Source organism: Lepisma saccharinum, chromosome 29, assembly GCF_977018435.1.
Source record: "Lepisma saccharinum chromosome 29, izLepSacc3.1, whole genome shotgun sequence".
NCBI lineage: Eukaryota > Metazoa > Arthropoda > Insecta > Zygentoma > Lepismatidae > Lepisma > Lepisma saccharinum.
The window spans coordinates 23,557,567-23,575,714 of NC_139257.1; the positions used below are offsets into that span (position 1 = coordinate 23,557,567).

An 18,148-nucleotide genomic window follows, 5' to 3' on the forward strand; every position below is an offset into this window, starting at 1 on the left:
AAGGACAGCTTGCTCTGCGACGACATTCATGAGCATTTCTACATTCTAATTTCTTCATATAGGAGAAGTATTTAGTATACACGAGAGCACCTACATTTCTTGGATCTAAAGTGAAAGCAAGTAATAATTCTTTTCCCACAATTGACGCATGTGTCACGTCAGATTCAAGAAATGTAATATAAGCTTAGTTCAGCGCTCTCGTGTAAAATAAATACTTCTCCTATATGAAGAAATTATAATGTAGAAATGCTCATGAATGTCGTCGCAGAGCAAGCTGTCCTTTTTCCCACAATTGACGCATGCGTTCACGAGATGCCTCTGCAATCAGTACTATACTACACGGAATAGCCAATGGAAACATCAGAAGTGATAGCTTCATCCACGAGATTTACTTTCGAGTACCTTTTTCACGCTACCAGAAGCACTAAACGTTTCGCTACGCAGAGCCTAGAACACAGCGCTTCCTGTTGTATAAACTACCCAGCCAATACAATAATCTACCAAACCAAACATTTATAAAATTCGGGTACGTTTTGGCTCTTGTGTAAAAATTTGTAAGCCACTTTACCACGTGTAATTTTACTTCATGCTGTTATTTTCTTTGTTAGTACATCTCAATGTAAAACGCTGTTTTTGCCACTTTTGGCTAATTGCGAAGGTGAGGATCAGGGATGATACGTTGCAGGGGTATTCACAAAGAACACCCATGCCCCACCTCGAGTATCGGCAATTCAGTTTTGAAATGCTTTGTTCAACACATAATATATAAATATGGTTTTAGTGCACCAAACAGACGATAAACTGGACTTTCATCAGAGGTTTTAAGGGTGTTGGGGAACATGTAGCGATAAATCCAACAACGATCGTACATTTACAATTGAAAGAAGTTATACAATGAATTTGAAGTCCTTAATACGATTCCACAAATTAATGACACGAACTTTTTGATCGCCCCTCGTATATTAACTTTGAACATGATTATGCCGAATATTTTTTGTACATTACATAAGGACACTTCAAAGCATATCCTGGGAGAGAGGTTTAACCTTAGTCTACATTTAACGTCATCAGTAACGACTCACAATTCAGTACGAATCGACAACTCAATTCGTTTCTCCAACTTGTTCCTGGCAGCAGCGAACCAGGAAAAAAACGAAGGAAGATGCAGTACCAGAGAAACGCCGCCGTTGCCGCAGAGAACGCAATAAATATCGATCTCCCCGTTTCCGCAAAGACCCCCTTGACATTCACCGCACAACAATGGCATTTAATTCTCTTAAGAGTCTTTGGAGACACCTGGGATCTTCCCGTGACGAAACAGGCAGAAATCTCCAGAAATTATCTCCTTAAAGTTGCATCATCGAGACTTTTACAGGTCGACCATTTGGGTCGCTCCGTGCCCTAGATTGCAGAATATCTTATTTTTCCTTCAAAATTTTGTGTTTCAATTGCCGTGTCCGAATGCGCAACCGTGCCGTCTCTATCCTGTGCCATCCGAATCGAAAGGATCCCGAGTAATACACTTTCAAATGTTCCCGCTAGATGTCAGTTCGAACGTCACTTACAGCGCTCTAAGGCGTAGGCGCCCAATATGAAAGCAGAAGGCAGCATTGGTGGCGCCAATATCAACTATCTAGAGGTGCTAAATGGGTGCGATGTTAAAAAATAAAGGAGGAATGAAATATGCATGTAAGCTTTAGCCACTATACTCTCTCCCAGCTAACTATGGAGCAGGCAAACTAAAACAAGTATCTGCGCAAGTAGTGACGCGAGACGGCTCCACCAATGAACACGTGAGAGGTACGGAATTGCGTGGAGTGGCGGAAAGCGACTGCAGCTACCAGCCTTCCCAGCAGAGTGTACTGCTTCGCTCTGCTCAGTCGATTTCCCCCCTTCTCTGCCGCTATGCACGGCCTTGCTCCACAGAAAGCTGTGACATGGTATACAATAAATACCAATAAACTATTAGGAAAATATGCCAATGACTTCCTTCCTTTGACCACAACATGTACAAAGAAGTAAATGTGGCTTTCCTTTCAGATTAGTATCAATAGATTGCCTATAGTATGCAATAATAGTGGTCTACCTTTAATACTTAATATTATACGAGGGGAGTTCAAAATGTCGGAGAAATTTGAACTGGGCAAAACGATTATGTATTTTCTACATAGTCACCACCCAATGTTACACATTGTCCGCACCGTTGCAAACATTTGCGAATATCATCTTTGTAAAATGCTGGAGAGTGGACGTTTAGCCACGCCTCTATCGCGGATATGACGTCATTGTCATCTTAAAAATGCTTGCCCCCCAAAACATCTTTATATTAGAGAAGAGGAAGAAATCCGAAGGTGCAATATCCGGAGAATATGGAGGATGTGTATCATAGCCACACTCACGTGCTTTGACGAGAGTATGGGCAGGTGCATTGTCATGCAGGATGAGCACACCTTTGGACAGCATTTCTCGCCCGCAAGTTTTAATTTTCTCAGGCAATTTGGCCAGAAGATCTGCGTAATAGTCCAGAGTAATTGTCTGCCCATTTGGAAGGTAATCTGTGAGGATAACACTCATATAACGACATGGTTTTCATAAGTATAACGTAAATAAATAACACTGCAACACACAAAGAACTGATTTAGTTGAATTAGCAAAACTGGTTTGGTAACTGTAAACAACCAACAAAAAATAGTACCATTTACTAACAAATTCTTTTGTAACTATGTACGAGTATAAAAACATGTTCTAGATTACTACTTTTACAAACTTTCTAACTAACTGCAGTGTAACCAACTTTCTATAAAAGTTGCAGTTACAAAGTGAAAGCTGCAATATGGCCGCCAAGCGTAGGACTACAGCAAATGAAAACGTTCACTTGTCGCTTCTTCCAGCTCTTCTCTCCAACTTCACCCATGCCGAGAATTCGAAGTTAACGTTACGGGGATGCCGCGGTTATAACGGTGACTCAGGCCAAATAGCTGAATTGCCACAATGCCAATTCTTACCATTTAGAGGGCGTGGTGGTGACGTTGTCGCCTTGTAATCAATGGGCCCTGTGGAACCTTATAGTTCGAATCCCGCTTTAAACTGTAGGTCGAGTCGCGATTAACCTCCATGTGCATAAAGTGGAGTTAAACCTTTCTCTGCACGCATCTCTTTGCAACAGTTTAACATGTTTTTATTGGATTTTTAATAAATAAATTTCTTCACTGAAATTAACTCTAGTTTGTGCTCTGTTACAGACACAATTCAGATCCAACGGTTTAACTCACTTCTTTTACTCAGGCTCTATGGACGTGAAAAATTTCATCACAGATATGGCAATATTAACACATTTCTTGAGTAACTTAAAATTCGTAATTTAATGTATTTCTTAAATTACTGATTTATTATGTATTGTGTACTTATTTGATACAATATGAAAAGTAAAAACTGTTCTTAAAATGCGATTATTGTAATTGAAGGGTCAGAGAAAACAAAAGAAAAATGAAATCCTAATTTTAAAACGTTACTGAACTTGTAAATGAAAAGGAACAGAAGAAAACATTCTTTGATGAGTGTCAAGAGTATGAAACGAAAGTAGCGTGTTATAAAGTCCACAACAGCATCCACATGGCTGTAGTAGTACTGCATTAGACCACTTTCGCTCGCTCAAACTCGATCGAATCTCTCCTGCTCGAGCGTGATTCGCTCGGAATATATAGAATATCAAATATAATTTTGTAATGACCCCGAATTGACCATTACTTCGTGGTTTTATATTATTATTATTATACGAATATTATTATCTTATTATTATCTCATGCTTATTATAGTTTCACGTATTATACAATTAATAATTCATATATATATATATATATATATATATATATATATATATATATATATATATATATATATATATATATATATATATATATATATATTCATAAATATTTTATTAATGCCTTCAGCCAATTTTCCAATATGGCCGAATTTATAATCGTTAACATTATACACTGATATATCTATAAGTATAAATAACGGAAAATTTAAGCAATTTACATAGATTCAACATTAATCGTTTGATTTACCTTTAAATGTTCTAAGGAGTGTTATAAGTTTCATTTTTGATCAGTGAATTGAAGCCGAGGTTATTAATTTCTAAGTTAAATTCTTTATATTCATTTGTAGTTCATGTTTTTGGCAGACGCTATTCTAACCGCACTATTTCAAATTACATTGTTGATTTGTTTAAATTCTTTTGTCGAGTAGAAGATCACGCGTTCCTGCTTGCATTGTTGCCACGGCATATAAAAGTTCACTGTGCCAGATTACTGTACACTTCTAATATATTACTGTTTGCTTTTATCAACTTCCTAGTATTAAAAGGTTATTGTGTCTGGTAACACTGTGTAACTGGGGAGGTGTTATCGCCTTCCAGAAAAAACGGTTAGCAGTTGCGCGAAGAGATTTGAAGTAGCAAGAGGCGATTTGCGTTACGGGAAAGATAGGCTTACGCATCTCGTGCTGTACCGTTCGAAAGTATTTTAATTGTAATTTTAGTCCTACGTGATATACGTGCGTGTCTATAATAAACGTAAAGTTGAACATATTCCGGTCTTTCTTTATTTCGAAAGCGTATTTCGTACTTATGGATACCTGCATCAGGAGCACAACCCGAACTTTGGGATTATCCAGCATGCTCTGCTGAGCTTACAAGATAAGTGTACTTGTGAAGTGCATCGCTACGGGACGTAGCAATTTCAATGTGATAATAATCGTAAAAATATATGTGTAAAATTCGTGTTGGTAGTTTCAGCCCATAATCATCTATTCATTTTCATATATTTCTATGTATTGGTAAGATAGGCTAAATTACATTTCAGCATGGAGATGATGACTTATGCTCACTTGAGTTTCAATCTCACTGCGTATATTTAAAGGCCCACTACCACAGACAAATTACGGTTTTACGTGAACTAATAGGCTTTGAGCGTATACCGATCGTTTGAATGTTCGAGCTTTATTCGCTCGAGCGAAGAAGCAGTCGATTCTGTATGCCATCAAGCGTCATCCGTGCGAACTATTAGACGATCGAGCAAAAAAAGCCTCAATGCAGCACACTAGCTAGAAATGACACCACTTCCTCGCTTAGAACAGAAAATTGACTTACCTGGTTTTCCTGTCCCTTCACTTATTCATTTCTGTGCTGGTCAACAAATATTCCTTTGCTGATTCATAGTTTCTGTTTCAGCAAAGGTATATTTGTGCACTAAATGCAACACTTCACGTTGAGAAAATGAGCTGGATTTGGTTAAATATCCGTTTCCTAGGAAACAAATAAGACAAAAATACAATGGTCGATTGTTTCAATAACATCTATGTGTACCGAAATATTTACAGTAATTCGAAATAGCGATTTATATTATCGTGTCATTCTAAAGAATGAGGGGATCTGAACCAGTTGTTTATGCAATTAATTCCTGAGGTGATGTAAATTCCTCATCATTCATCCTCTTGATGAGACCACTTGTCATTGGCATGACGAGTTAACGCTTGGCAATACGAAAGGTACAAAATCACACTAAGGAACTTAACTACAGAAAAGACAATGGTCACTCGTTGGGTTTTGTGAACCGTTGAACCTGAATCATGGCTGGGTGTTAGGATAAGCTGACTAAAATAAGCGAAGTCCTCTGTAAGCTTCTCCACTATGCTGACCAAAGCGTCCTTCCACTTCTGACCTACTGCTCTGCTGACCACCTCTTCTCTCTCAACTCAATCCCAAAAGTCAGTCCCCTCTCAGCTTGTCTCACCTCTATATTACCAGGCCATCGAGCTCTTCCTCTATGCCGAATCGTGTTATTAATTGCCACTATGCAAACAGCTGACTCTATAACCAGAAGTATTACCTGTTTCCTGAATGCTCAGGAGGTTTGCATGGCACAACACTGTGCATTGTAAACATGCCTCAGAGGCTGAGACAACTGAGAAAAACAAGTGAATGCCCTGGTCAACATGAAGGGTACAGAGAGACTTAAATAAAATAAACATTTAATCTTAGGGATTGATACGTTATAATTAAATGCAATATGTTATCAGACTCGATCATTCCCTGTTCATTTCATTTACGAATGGGGAATACGCTGATATGTATTGAAACAAATGAACATTTTGAAGGGGCAGGGAATTTGAAATGGTTCGCGGAAAGTATTATCCATTTTAACGATCTTATTGTTGTATTCGGTATTACGTTTCGGTAAAAATTTACTATCCGTCGGACACCTATAACTTCTTCGTTTCGTCAATTTTTGGCGTAGATACTTACCTATCTGCTTCGCGGAACATTCCTTAAGGTGTATTGACGTTTTTTTTTCATCAAAGTAATTTCAATTTTTCACATTACGAGTACTTCTTTCTCGTAGTCTTTTCACTTGCCTGAGACACAATATGGCGCGTACACCTTCCTACATAATCCCGCTTCGTGCTTGTGTTTTGTCGATTTTAATTCGTTATACAGTGTTTCAACCTTCGGAACCCAAGAAATACCCGTGAACAACGCTCATCTGATCCATTTTTTTAAAACTTTTTTTTTTAACTTTTTCGCATTGTTTTACGAAGAAAATTGTAATGTTTCGTGGCGCTATCCGTGAATGGTTTTTGGGGCTATCCGTCCCGGAATCGGTTGGAAATTTAAACTAAAAAGTATTTTCGTTTGAAATTTTTGAATCCAAATTTCCCACCATTTCCGGGCTCCGCCCCTGGGGTAATTGACCTACCACCCCCAACCGCTACCGCGGCCCCGCCTCCGCTCCGCTACGCTCCAGCTCCCCGGCTTTCTCTATAGAGTCCCTGTTAAAGGCATGTTAGATATTGGGGGGGAGTCACGTGCCCCCAAATGAGCCCCAAACTTTTAAATTTGAAGAAATCCGTTTCCAGGATACGGAAAACTTACCTGAATTTCACCACGCATCCACGACACGTCATATTAGGCATATACCCACAGCCGATTCTTTCTAACGAGTACTTTACATTCACTACCACATTTTCGACATTCCTTTCCTTTCTTCATGATCCCGTGTTCAGATAAATTAAGCCTCCCCCATGGCGCAGTGGTAGCGTCAATGCCTTGTAATGAAGGGGTCCCGGGTTCGATACCCGGTGGAGGCACAAGTGGTTCGGATCCCACTTTAAACTGTAGGTCCAGTCCCGATTAGCCTTACTGTGCACAAAGTGGACTTAAAACACCAAATCAAACCAAACCAAACCATCAATTAAATTAAAAAAATCCACTGGATCTTCCACACCCGGTACGAATTTCACCATGCATCCACGACTCGTCATGTTTCTAACTTTCGTTGCAAACACAGACAGTTCGAAACACTGGATACCCAATGAACATGAACAAAACACAATCACGACGCGTGATGATGTACCAAGGTGTACGCGCCAAAGGTTTATTGTCTGTCGGAGAATTAATTTTCAACAATGAACATGAATTTCCCCTATCATACATTCCCACATCACACAAAACACCTTCCCGATGTTAGACAATACTACAGGAACTTATTACGGTAAGTTGTTTCTTCTGTAGAAATGAGGAAATCTGTCCGAACAATAGTAAACTAGTACCTTGTTTGTTGTTGTCGCTAGGTCCCTATCGAGGGATCCGGGTTCCGGTCCCGGTGTAAATTAAGAATAATACGAAGTCGTTTATATGAGTCTCAAGAGTGCAATATAATTCCAGGCTTGACCTTTGCTCCAATCTTAAACAAATTCCATGGCCGCGAATTTACAATTCTGTACTCATGGTTTGATGCGATGTAAGCGGTTCTCCTTTTTAAAGATTCCTAAATGTTAATCTCTCCTCAGTGATGTGCCGTAGACTATAAGCTTACGTCTACATGCGTTGTATACACGTAATCTGCGCGTAGATTACATTGGGTTGTACTTTACATAGGCTACGTAGACAATCTAAAGTGCATTAAAATTCATTTTCAAGGGTTTCATGAAATGAAAGTGACATTTTCAACTATTGGTTCCTAACAAAATGAAAAGAACCCTATTTACAACAAAATTTCTCTTTTCTTCTATTATCAACTATAGAAGAAGATAAATAGTATGCAAGAAACAACAACAGATGTCAGTCGTGAGGTAAGAGTGGTCTTTTCCCCATAAATCACTAGAATATTTCCTATATTAGGTTTCTTCCTAGGTGCGAAATTGTTCGAATTTGGAAGAAAGAGTATGAAAAGTTCTCCACATACATCAGCAACTGATATGCAGGATAATTTTGTTTTATTTCTACGGCGCTCTTTACTAAGTTATCACCTTTCGCCATGTTGTTTACATAGATTACGTAATCTACGTGTATAACATAGTCTACGTGTAGAATGTAGACTATCGTTGTTTACGCGTAGACGCACATCACTGTCTCTCCTCCACGTAGTACACCCGGGACTAGATTTTGCAGCCTAACGAGGTTCTGGCGTCTGGTCTAGTATGGGGCTTCTGTTGCGTCCGCCCACGTGTTCTTATCACCATTCATGGCTTGATTGTCCAATACGATTGCATGGTGAATCCTATCTGGAGTGAGAAAATCGTGACAATTGAAGGATTAACTGTTTCTTTGTTACATATTTCAATGTTATAGAAAATATAAAGTGCGACACATCAAATTTATCTCATGCAACATCTCATAAGGAGCCAATGACCATAAAACGGTTTGTTTTCCGTTTACTGTTTCGCGGATGTTTGCTGGTTGTCGAGACAGAAGCCCCCTACTTTTTCTTTACAAATCGCTAAACGATTGTCCCCACGGGCTCTCACAGAGATTCAAACACGGAACCGACCGCACCAAAGGTGAAAGTGCTAATCATTAGATACGACAGAGCCAAATGAAGCCTCACCTTTTAAACAACACTATAAGCAAGTTCTTATGTACTTGTATACGAAGGAGAATTATAGGGATTCAACCCGTGGACTCCCGTTTCGCCTTATCCAATTTCGCCTTATTGCGTTTTCACCTCCCCAATAGAATTTCAAATGATTTATGTGACACGGACTTTCTAAGGCCAAACGGGACATGCCATTTCGCCTTACACACAAAAAATTTCCCACCAGGGAATATTGTCGACTTGAAGGGTAATTCATAACGGGAGCTCAGAGCTTGTGATGTTGCCTACCTTGGCTACCATTGTCCTGTCGGTTAGGTTAGGTTAGGTTAATAATACATTAATAATAATGACCCTTCATGTCGATAATATTCCCTGGTGGGAAATTGTTTGTGTGTAAAGCGAAACTGGATAAGGCGAAACGGGATAAGGCGAAACGGGATAAGGTGAAACGGGATAAGGCGAAACGGGCCGTAATCATTAAAACTAAAAAATCTTTGAAAATTTCTAAATATACATCTATATAACTCTGGAACTAGTAGGCCTAGAAATGATAAGGTAGTGTTATGTTCATAATAGTTATTAGAAGTGTGCAAGAGTTATTGTAATCGTTTCGCCTTAGAAAGTTAGTGTCACATAAATCACGCGAAATTGTATTGGGGAAGGGGAAAACGCAATAAGGCGAAACAGGATAAGGCGAAACGGGATAAGGCGAACAGCAATAAGGCGAAACGGGATAAGGCGAAACGAGATAAGGCGAAACGGGATAAGGCGAAACGGGCCGTAATCATTAAAACTGTAAAAATCTTCGAAAATTTCAAAATGAAAATCTATATAACTCTGGAACTAGTAGGCCTAGAAATGATAAGGTACTGGTACTTTCATAATAGTTACTAGAAGTGTGCAAGAGTTATTGTAATCGTGCAAGTAGAGCTTTGAATTCCAAGTAGGATAATAAGATATTAGTAAACGCTACTGTAATGCATAGACACTAATCCTTCTTATTCTTTTCCAGGAAATTAAGATGTCCACGAAACATGCTCCACATGCATCTGTTCGTGTCGTTCATCATGCGAGCCTTCATGGCGCTTCTCAAAGACTCGCTCTTCGTCCAGGGAGTGGGACTCGCCTCGGACTTTGTCCAGCACGCCGGTCTAGGAGCAGTAGTTAGTGAAACGGACGAGGTAGGTATCAAATCTCGTTTATTATTGGCTTACAATCCTTTATTTTATCTCATAACAATACGATTGGTTCTCTCCAGGCCATTGGATGAGATCCCGGTGTTGGGGTGCCTCTATACCCCCTCATCATATCTTTATTTCCTCAATTAGCTGTGTACTTGATATATCTACTGTAGGACTTGTCTAGTCTTACGGCGGGCGGCCTACAAGTGGGGAGCGGGGAATACGCCGCAGACCAGTCAGACAACAGTGGTGGCGCTGAGAGTTACGACGTCGCGGGAGGAAGTGCTGCGCGCACCGCTTCCCGCTCCCGACTATCCTTGCTAGCTTGTAGGCCGCCCACCGTAAGACCAGACATGAGCTCTAGACTCCGCTGCTAGACTCCGTGGACTTGATTTTTTCTTATTTAGTGCCGCTTTTCTGCCACTTTGGCTAAACAATGATGACATTGATGAAGGACCCACGTCTAGACTGTGATTCGAACCCAGAACATCGAATATCGTACGACGATGAACTAACCACTCCGCCACAAATGTTGACCAAGCCTTCGTGGAGAAGTGTTTTACGTAAAGCCCTACGAAGGTAGTGACCTCTTTTGTCTAATTTGGTTCTATTACGTCAATTTTCTATCTCTTAATAGCGACGATGAGGATGAATAATGAAATAGGCAAGATACGAACCCGGGACCTCTGGTTTCATTACACGTTACGCTGACCACCCAGCCACAGAATCAATGAGTGTAGGTTTGAATCGTGGGTAGGTTATGGCCATATGTGTTCTCTCATTTATGATTGATTGATTGAGTTGGTGTTTTAAGTCCACTTTATGCACAGTAAGGCTAATCGAGACTTGACCAATAGTTTAAAGTGACATCCTAACAACTATGTGCTTCCACCGGGCATCAACCCGGGACCTCTTGATTACAAGTCGACGACGCTACCACTGCGTCATTTATTATCGTCACTATTAGAGAAGGAAAACAGTTATTAAATTGCTGGTTTGCAGTGGATAGATACTAAGCGAGAATAATTTACAATAATAACACTCGAGATATTGAATTAAAATTCCTTTGTTACACAAGGAACGCCTTCACTTTCATTATGTCTCGTTAAACGTTTCAGTTTCTTAAATTTCATACTGTGAAGTTCTGGAGTATGAGGTTTTATCTTCAATTCCATTTGATGCACAGGAAGGCTGCTGTTTATTGATCCAAACCTCTTGTGCCTCCAACGGGTATGTATTTAAATCTGTATGTACACTCATCAGCAATACAATTTGGACATCTATATCTTGAAATACTCTCTCATGACGATATGTGTGTGTTCCCTAACTCAACGGTAATGAGCGAATTTCAACAGGGAAGCTAGTAATTCAGGATTTACACGTTTCTTGTTTATTGCTGATGACTGCACATATTGCACCACAGTTTTACTTTTTTGTGTTGTAAAGGGTGTCTCAGAAATATTTTCATTTTTAAAACTATTAAAATAAATACTTAATGTTTTTGTATAAAGGAAAATTTATTACCAAAATAAAGCTTAAACATTAAATTTTTATTTGTGGAAAAGAGTATTGAACAAATGGTGACCGTTCATGTTTTCACATTCAATTATTCTTGAACTAAAGTTTTCGATCACTCGCCGAAGCATTGCACGAGGAATAGCATTGGTTTCATCTGTAGCTTTGCTTCAATTCTGTCACATTTTGTGGCATTGGTGTGTATACCTTCTTGAGGTTACCCCATAAGAAAATCTGCTGGTGTCAAATCGGTGGCCAGTTAATGTCCCCTCTGCGACTGATAACCCTTTCTGGGAATAACTAATGAAGAGGATTCAGTGTATCATTGGTGACGTGAGAAACGTGTTTCTGTTGTAGACATCATGGTTATGAATTGCAGGAGTTATAAAAGTCCTAATCATTTGGAAGTAGCGCTGAGAAGTTACAGTTTGAGCATTACCATGATCATCTTCAAAAATTAAGGGCCAATGATTCCTTGGCTTGATAGGGCAGCCCAGACGACAACTTTAGGTGAATGTAATGGCGTCTCATGAAGGTTTTTAGGGTTTTCCTCTTCTCAGTATCGGCACTTCTGTTGATTAACATGCCCGTTTATGTGAATATTTGATTCATCAGAAAACCATATGTTATTGTAACCATTGAAGTGGTCTCTTATTGTTCCACTAAACTCTGATCGATTGGCAGGATCTGGTGGTTTTAATGCTTGTGTAATAACAATTTTGTATGGGTGGAAATGCATATCCTTGCGAATAATGCGATGAACTGTCGACTTATGCAAATTCAAGGAAGCTGCATGCAGTCTTAACGTTTGGCGAGGATCCTCACTAACAGACTGGCGCACATGGTCAACGTTTCTGTTCCATCTTGATGATCTTGGACGTCCCGGCGGTTTACTCGTCATAGTGCTTCCGGTGTTTTCAAACTTTCTCACACAATATTTAATTAAATTTGAGCTTGGGACGTCTCTCATTCCTGCCAGGTTATAATGATACCGGTACAACCGACGCACAACAACATAAGCATCATTACTTTTATAAAACGCACGAACACAAAAAGCACGTTGCTGCCCCTTAAAGCGCTCCATGGCAACTAAATATTAACAATATTGCCAAGCGTTTGCGATCTATCACATTTCTCCGTAATGTGCGAATTCAAAAACAAAAATATTTCTGAGACACCCCTTATTTATATTCTTAATCCATTGAAATCTCATAGATAATATGTATGCTTATAATAAATATTTCCTTTACATTGTAGAACTGGGAATGTAAAATGATAACTAGCTTATGGCAGTACTTCATCATGGCTAACTACTTCTGGATATTTATGGAAGGACTTTATCTTCACAACCTCATATTCTTGGCGCTGTTTACAGATAGCAGCGCCATCACGCTGTACGTCGTTCTCGGATGGGGTAAGAAGTTTACTAACAATTAGTTGCAATTATGCACAATTAAGTTAACTAAATGATTCTCTCTAACTTCCAATCCAGAGAGGACAGTGTAAGCTCATAATGTACAATAACTCATTGGTGACGTATTGAAGACTCAATATACATGTGACTAAGGTAGGGTATGCCATTGGCTAGGCTTCTGCGCTGGGTGAGCGAGGAGTTTTGCGTGGGAGATTTTTGCCGACTGGGGGAGACGTAGGACTAACTGGACACAGGCTGAGTATACTGTATATCCGTGTATCACCCTTTTTGGGCCTGCATGGCCTGGTGTAAATTGCCTAACCTTTATATAGTTATGTCTATCGTTTGAAAATGCTAAAGAGGATATAATTCTTAAGGGTAGATTGCTCCCGGTCATGTAGGCTGTGGGGGTTTTGGTCGGTGTTGCAGTTGACTCATATAGCCGTTACGTACTGACTTTTGACGATAAAATTGGACGGACTGATACAATTTAATGGGGAGATTATACATGGTTATTATTGTTGAATAAACTAAAATGTTGTTCTTCGGTGTTTAGATGGGTTGTGAATGAACCTTGTGATACATATATAAATGTGGAAAGTATAATCTGATTTGTTAATAAATATTATGGTTGAATGAATATTATGCTTTATATTAAATAGCTTAATTACCTAATGAAAGATAATTAACTTCCACTGCGCCGATAATATAATCCACTTCTCACGTCTATATTATTTATAAAGGGGAAATAAGAGACGTACAGGATTATAACAGGGATTTACTACGTTAGGGAACTCTCGGTATGATCCTGTAGAAACAAGGAGATGTAAACAGCGATGACAATACGTCACGGGAGAGTGGTGCTGATCACATCATGTCGACATGTTGCGATGTACATGGAGATTTCCCTTTAAAAAAATCCTTATTTGCGTAGTGAGACATGAATGCAGTTTGTAGTAGTGAATAATACAGTTGAGTCATTATCTTTTTCAGGTCTTCCTGTTTTGTTTGTACTTCCCTGGGTGATAATTCGAATTACGTTAGAAAACACGCTCTGTTGGACGACAAACTCCAACCTCTATTACTTTCTAATCATAAGGATACCCACTGGAATATCTGTAGTGGTAAGTTTTCTGAAAGAAAAGCTTGTAACAATTACTGATCAAATGTCGACAGATTCTCTGTTTCGCGGTAAAATATCCTTGCTAATAGAACTCTCCTTGTGCTATTTTGGGCTCGTATCATGGCATCTGATTTTGACTACTTTCGCTTGTTAGATACACCACAAGTTTGTTGTAACGTCTGGTTGTTATGCAACCCACATAACACTACTGCTCACCGGGTATGCCTAACTTTCAGGGATGCAGACGTCTTGTTAGAGTGTCTGCAAAATCTACTCCCAGGGCCCAATAATATCCATTATTGTCGTTATTATTATTAAAAGGGATGAGGAGACAGGTAAGTGGATAAGGTTACAGAATTTATAACTGCATAATTTGTATTAATACCCGGATTTTTATTAGAATAATTAAATCAAGATGACTTAGGTGGCCAGGTCATGTGGAACGAATGGGAGAGCAAAGAAGAGTTTACAGGATTCTTGTTGGGAAACCTGATGGTAAGAGGCCTGTAGGAAGGTCAAGACGAAGATGGAGGGATAACGTTGAGATGAAACTAAAAGAAGTTGGTAAGAATGGAAAAGATTGGATTGATCTTGCCCAGGATAGGGACAGATGGCAGGCTTGTATTGCTGCAGCTATAAACCTTCGGGTTTAAGAAGGCTAAAGGGTTAGTTAGTTATATTCCTTAGAATCAAAGGGATATAAATTAGGACTACAGCTGAAAGAGTTCTATAGAGTAGGTAAAGATTTAGTAAATCATTGGAAACCGAGTGATTTTTTTTTCAAGCATGTACCGGGTGGCCAGAATTAAAGTTACCCAACTCAGAGCCCTCTGTAGCCTGTTTGAGGCATTGTAGAACTCTGAAATTTGGTGAATCCACTATGCAGACCATGGGGAAGAGGATGGCGATAAAAAAATATATAGTTCAATTTTCCGCCACCAGGTTGAAATGTGGCGCTGTACGTCCACGATGGGTTGTAATAATGACGTACCCTGCTCTAATTGGTTATGGATTTGCCTTTACCTTGCAATCTTGCAATAAACCAGAGATTATTTTCTCGTAACTTCCAACCACTAACAAATGTCTTTCTAATTAATAACTCAGCTAAATCACTTAACGTGAGTGCTGAACAAAAGTTTGGAAGTGATCACCATGCTATTACATAAGAAAGAACGTGCATTGCTGGTGAAGTTGTTTTATCAGAACGGTAGTAATACTGCAGATGCACTGCGAGGATATCGTCATGCGAAAGGAATGGTTTAAGAAAGATGATGAAGAAATTTGAAGAGACTGGAGATCTGGGTGTTGTAGCAGGAAGGGGCCGCCGGCCGATTGCAGAAGAAGTTGTCACAGAAGTGGCTGTTGCAGTGGCGGATAGAGCCTCTTGTACACTTGACTTATGTTTTTCAATATTCATTATTACAGCGCCATATTTGAACATGGTGGCGGAAAATTTAACTATTTGTTTTATCGCCATCCTGTTCCTCATGGTCTACATAGTGGATTCATCTAATCTCAGAGTTCTACGATGCCTCAAATAGGCTACAGAGGGCTCTGAGTTGGGTAACTTTAATTCTGGCCACCCGGTATTACTTGTCCACTTTGTCCACATTAAACTGCATTTTGAAGACTAACGAATGTCTAGCGTCTAGTATCACAACCAGTGTACTACTCTATGGGGTTTTTTCTGTGCTGACCATGAGTCTTTGTGATTCACCTTTCATTAATTTTATCTTGGAAATTAGCCAAAAGTGGCAGAAAAGCGAAGTAAAATATACGAATTCAATCAACGAAGTATGTACTGCTTTTTGAATCTGTTACATATATGTATCTCTGTATCTTAGATCCTGAGCAAAATCAATTTAATAACAGCGTATTATGTAGACAAATTGCTTTATTCTGGTAACTCTTAGCTATGCAAGACTCTGTAAGACTAAATAACTTATTACTGCTGCTAAATTGTGTGTTGGACATACAGTCTTCTTAAATGATTATACAGAGTGGTGGAAAAAAAGGTAACCGAAATTAGTTTCAGAATTTCGGTTACCTTTCTTTTGCACCACCCTGTATATATGTATGTTTTATTTTGTGTACCTTTGTACCACTTATACTAATAATACAGCACTTCGCGTATATTTGACCAGTTTTGTTGATTCATTGATGGATTTGGTTTATTATACTTCGCGTTGTGCCACGTTTAGCTACTCGCGAAGATGAATGGCTATAGAAATAGTGCAGTGACAATTACAAAGACAATTACAGTGGAAGATTATACTGAGACCAGACGCCTCAGCCTTGCTAGTCTGTACAATCCAGGGTGTATTACGTGTACCGTTATAAGTTACCGTAAAATTTATAATAGTCTACCGTTAATAATTTAACAGCCAGACTGTTAATTTATAAAAACGTTACGCGACCGTTTTTATTTCAATTTGAATAGAGCCCAAGATAAATAAGAGTCATATGCTTACATCAAACTTTATTGTTTAGAACTGAGTCATTCAAATTACATTAATTAGGACAACGATGCCATGGCCATTACTACTTTAAAACGGTCACGATAATTTCTTTAACGGTGTGAAAGGGAGATTGGAATTTGGGTGTCTTCGAAAAGGGTCACCCTTTACATCCCAATCGCGAAGATGAGGATGAGTGATAATATGATGAAATTTATTAAGGGACACTCACATAGATGATCCATGCCCAGGCTGGATTCAAATCCCCCTGGCGTCGTAGCGCGATATGCTAACCACTCCGGAACGGAGATAGGTACCAGTTTTACATGCCTTTAATGTATATTTCTAGGATAGTTTTAAATTGTACAATATTCTCAGAGCTGCATGTCAGTTTCCCTTTTTAACCGTGTTACGCACCCACATAATTTGTGAATTCAGTGTTTAAATGTTAATTATAACAAAGAAATACTTGTGTTATTCTATAACGTCATAATTTGTTTTACTCAATTTGGTAGTCGGTTACAGTAGTTATTGACTCACCTTAAGATATTTGGATGTTGGTTACTAGGTTATATAATTTATTCTGATGGCTAACTTTAACTGTCTTTGCGGAGAACGTAATCAAACACTTAATAATTTCTTTTTTGAATGCCCCTTAAGCAAGGCTCGAAAAATTCCGGTCGGCAGGTTGCCATGGCGACTAAAAATGTGAACCTGGCGACTTTGAGCTTTTGCTGTAATATTGCCTTTTTTAAGTTTGCATGTGCGATATTTTGAAAATTCTAAGTTCAAATTGCAGTACAGTTTAAGTTAGCAAATGTTTCTTTTTATCAACGTTGTGAACATTCCATAGAATCAGTAACAATTTCTTACTCCTTGTCCCCGAACACCCTATTTCCCGCTTTCTCACATGATTTAGCGACGTTTTAAGGCAGTGATGCTTCAGCTTCTTATAGATTGATTGATTTTTGATTGATTAGTTTTATTTTACTTTGTTTTCTTGTCACTTTTGGCTAATTTGTGAAGATGGGGATGAGTGATGATATGATGAATGAACACTCACAAACATCCATGCCCAGGCCGGGATTCGAACCCGGGACCCTTGACATCGTAACGCGATGTGCTAACCACAGGGGCCGACTCAGCTTCTTATAGTATGCACTCAGGGTGCACAATCCTGGTGGGGGCGGGGAATTCCCCCTCTCCAACAATCTTGGCCTCAAACATCCCCCCCACCAAATATTTCCGGGTGGGGGGAGTTTTGTTATATTAATAAACAAAAGATAAGGAATTACTTTTAACTTCCAGTATACTTTACTAAGAGTAATATCGAAAACACACACAAATTAGTGTGGTTGTGAGTATTGAATGCATTCTCTCTTAAGAGATCATTAAGAAATCTAGAATACGCACAATAAAAGTAGAATAACAATGCAAGATAATAATAACTATGAAATCTAATTAATGTATATTAACATAAAGCAAAAACAAAACAAAAACTTACACATAATAAAACCACTTCAACTATTTCATAATTTATTAACATCTTTAACCTGTTACTAAAGGAATTAGTTAGCTGC

At 38.9% G+C, this 18,148-nt stretch overlaps 1 protein-coding gene across 1 annotated transcript in view; it reads left to right on the forward strand.

Annotated features, from left to right (window-relative positions):
• Nucleotides 1-18,148, forward strand: part of LOC145981249 (secretin receptor-like) — a 645,142-nt gene that overhangs the window by 602,811 nt on the left and 24,183 nt on the right. Inside the window, exons 8-10 of the mRNA XM_083114400.1 lie at nucleotides 9,892-10,060; nucleotides 12,833-12,989; nucleotides 13,983-14,113. Of these exons, the coding sequence (XP_082970526.1) occupies nucleotides 9,892-10,060; nucleotides 12,833-12,989; nucleotides 13,983-14,113 (457 nt within the window). The remainder of the gene's footprint in view (nucleotides 1-9,891; nucleotides 10,061-12,832; nucleotides 12,990-13,982; nucleotides 14,114-18,148) is intronic.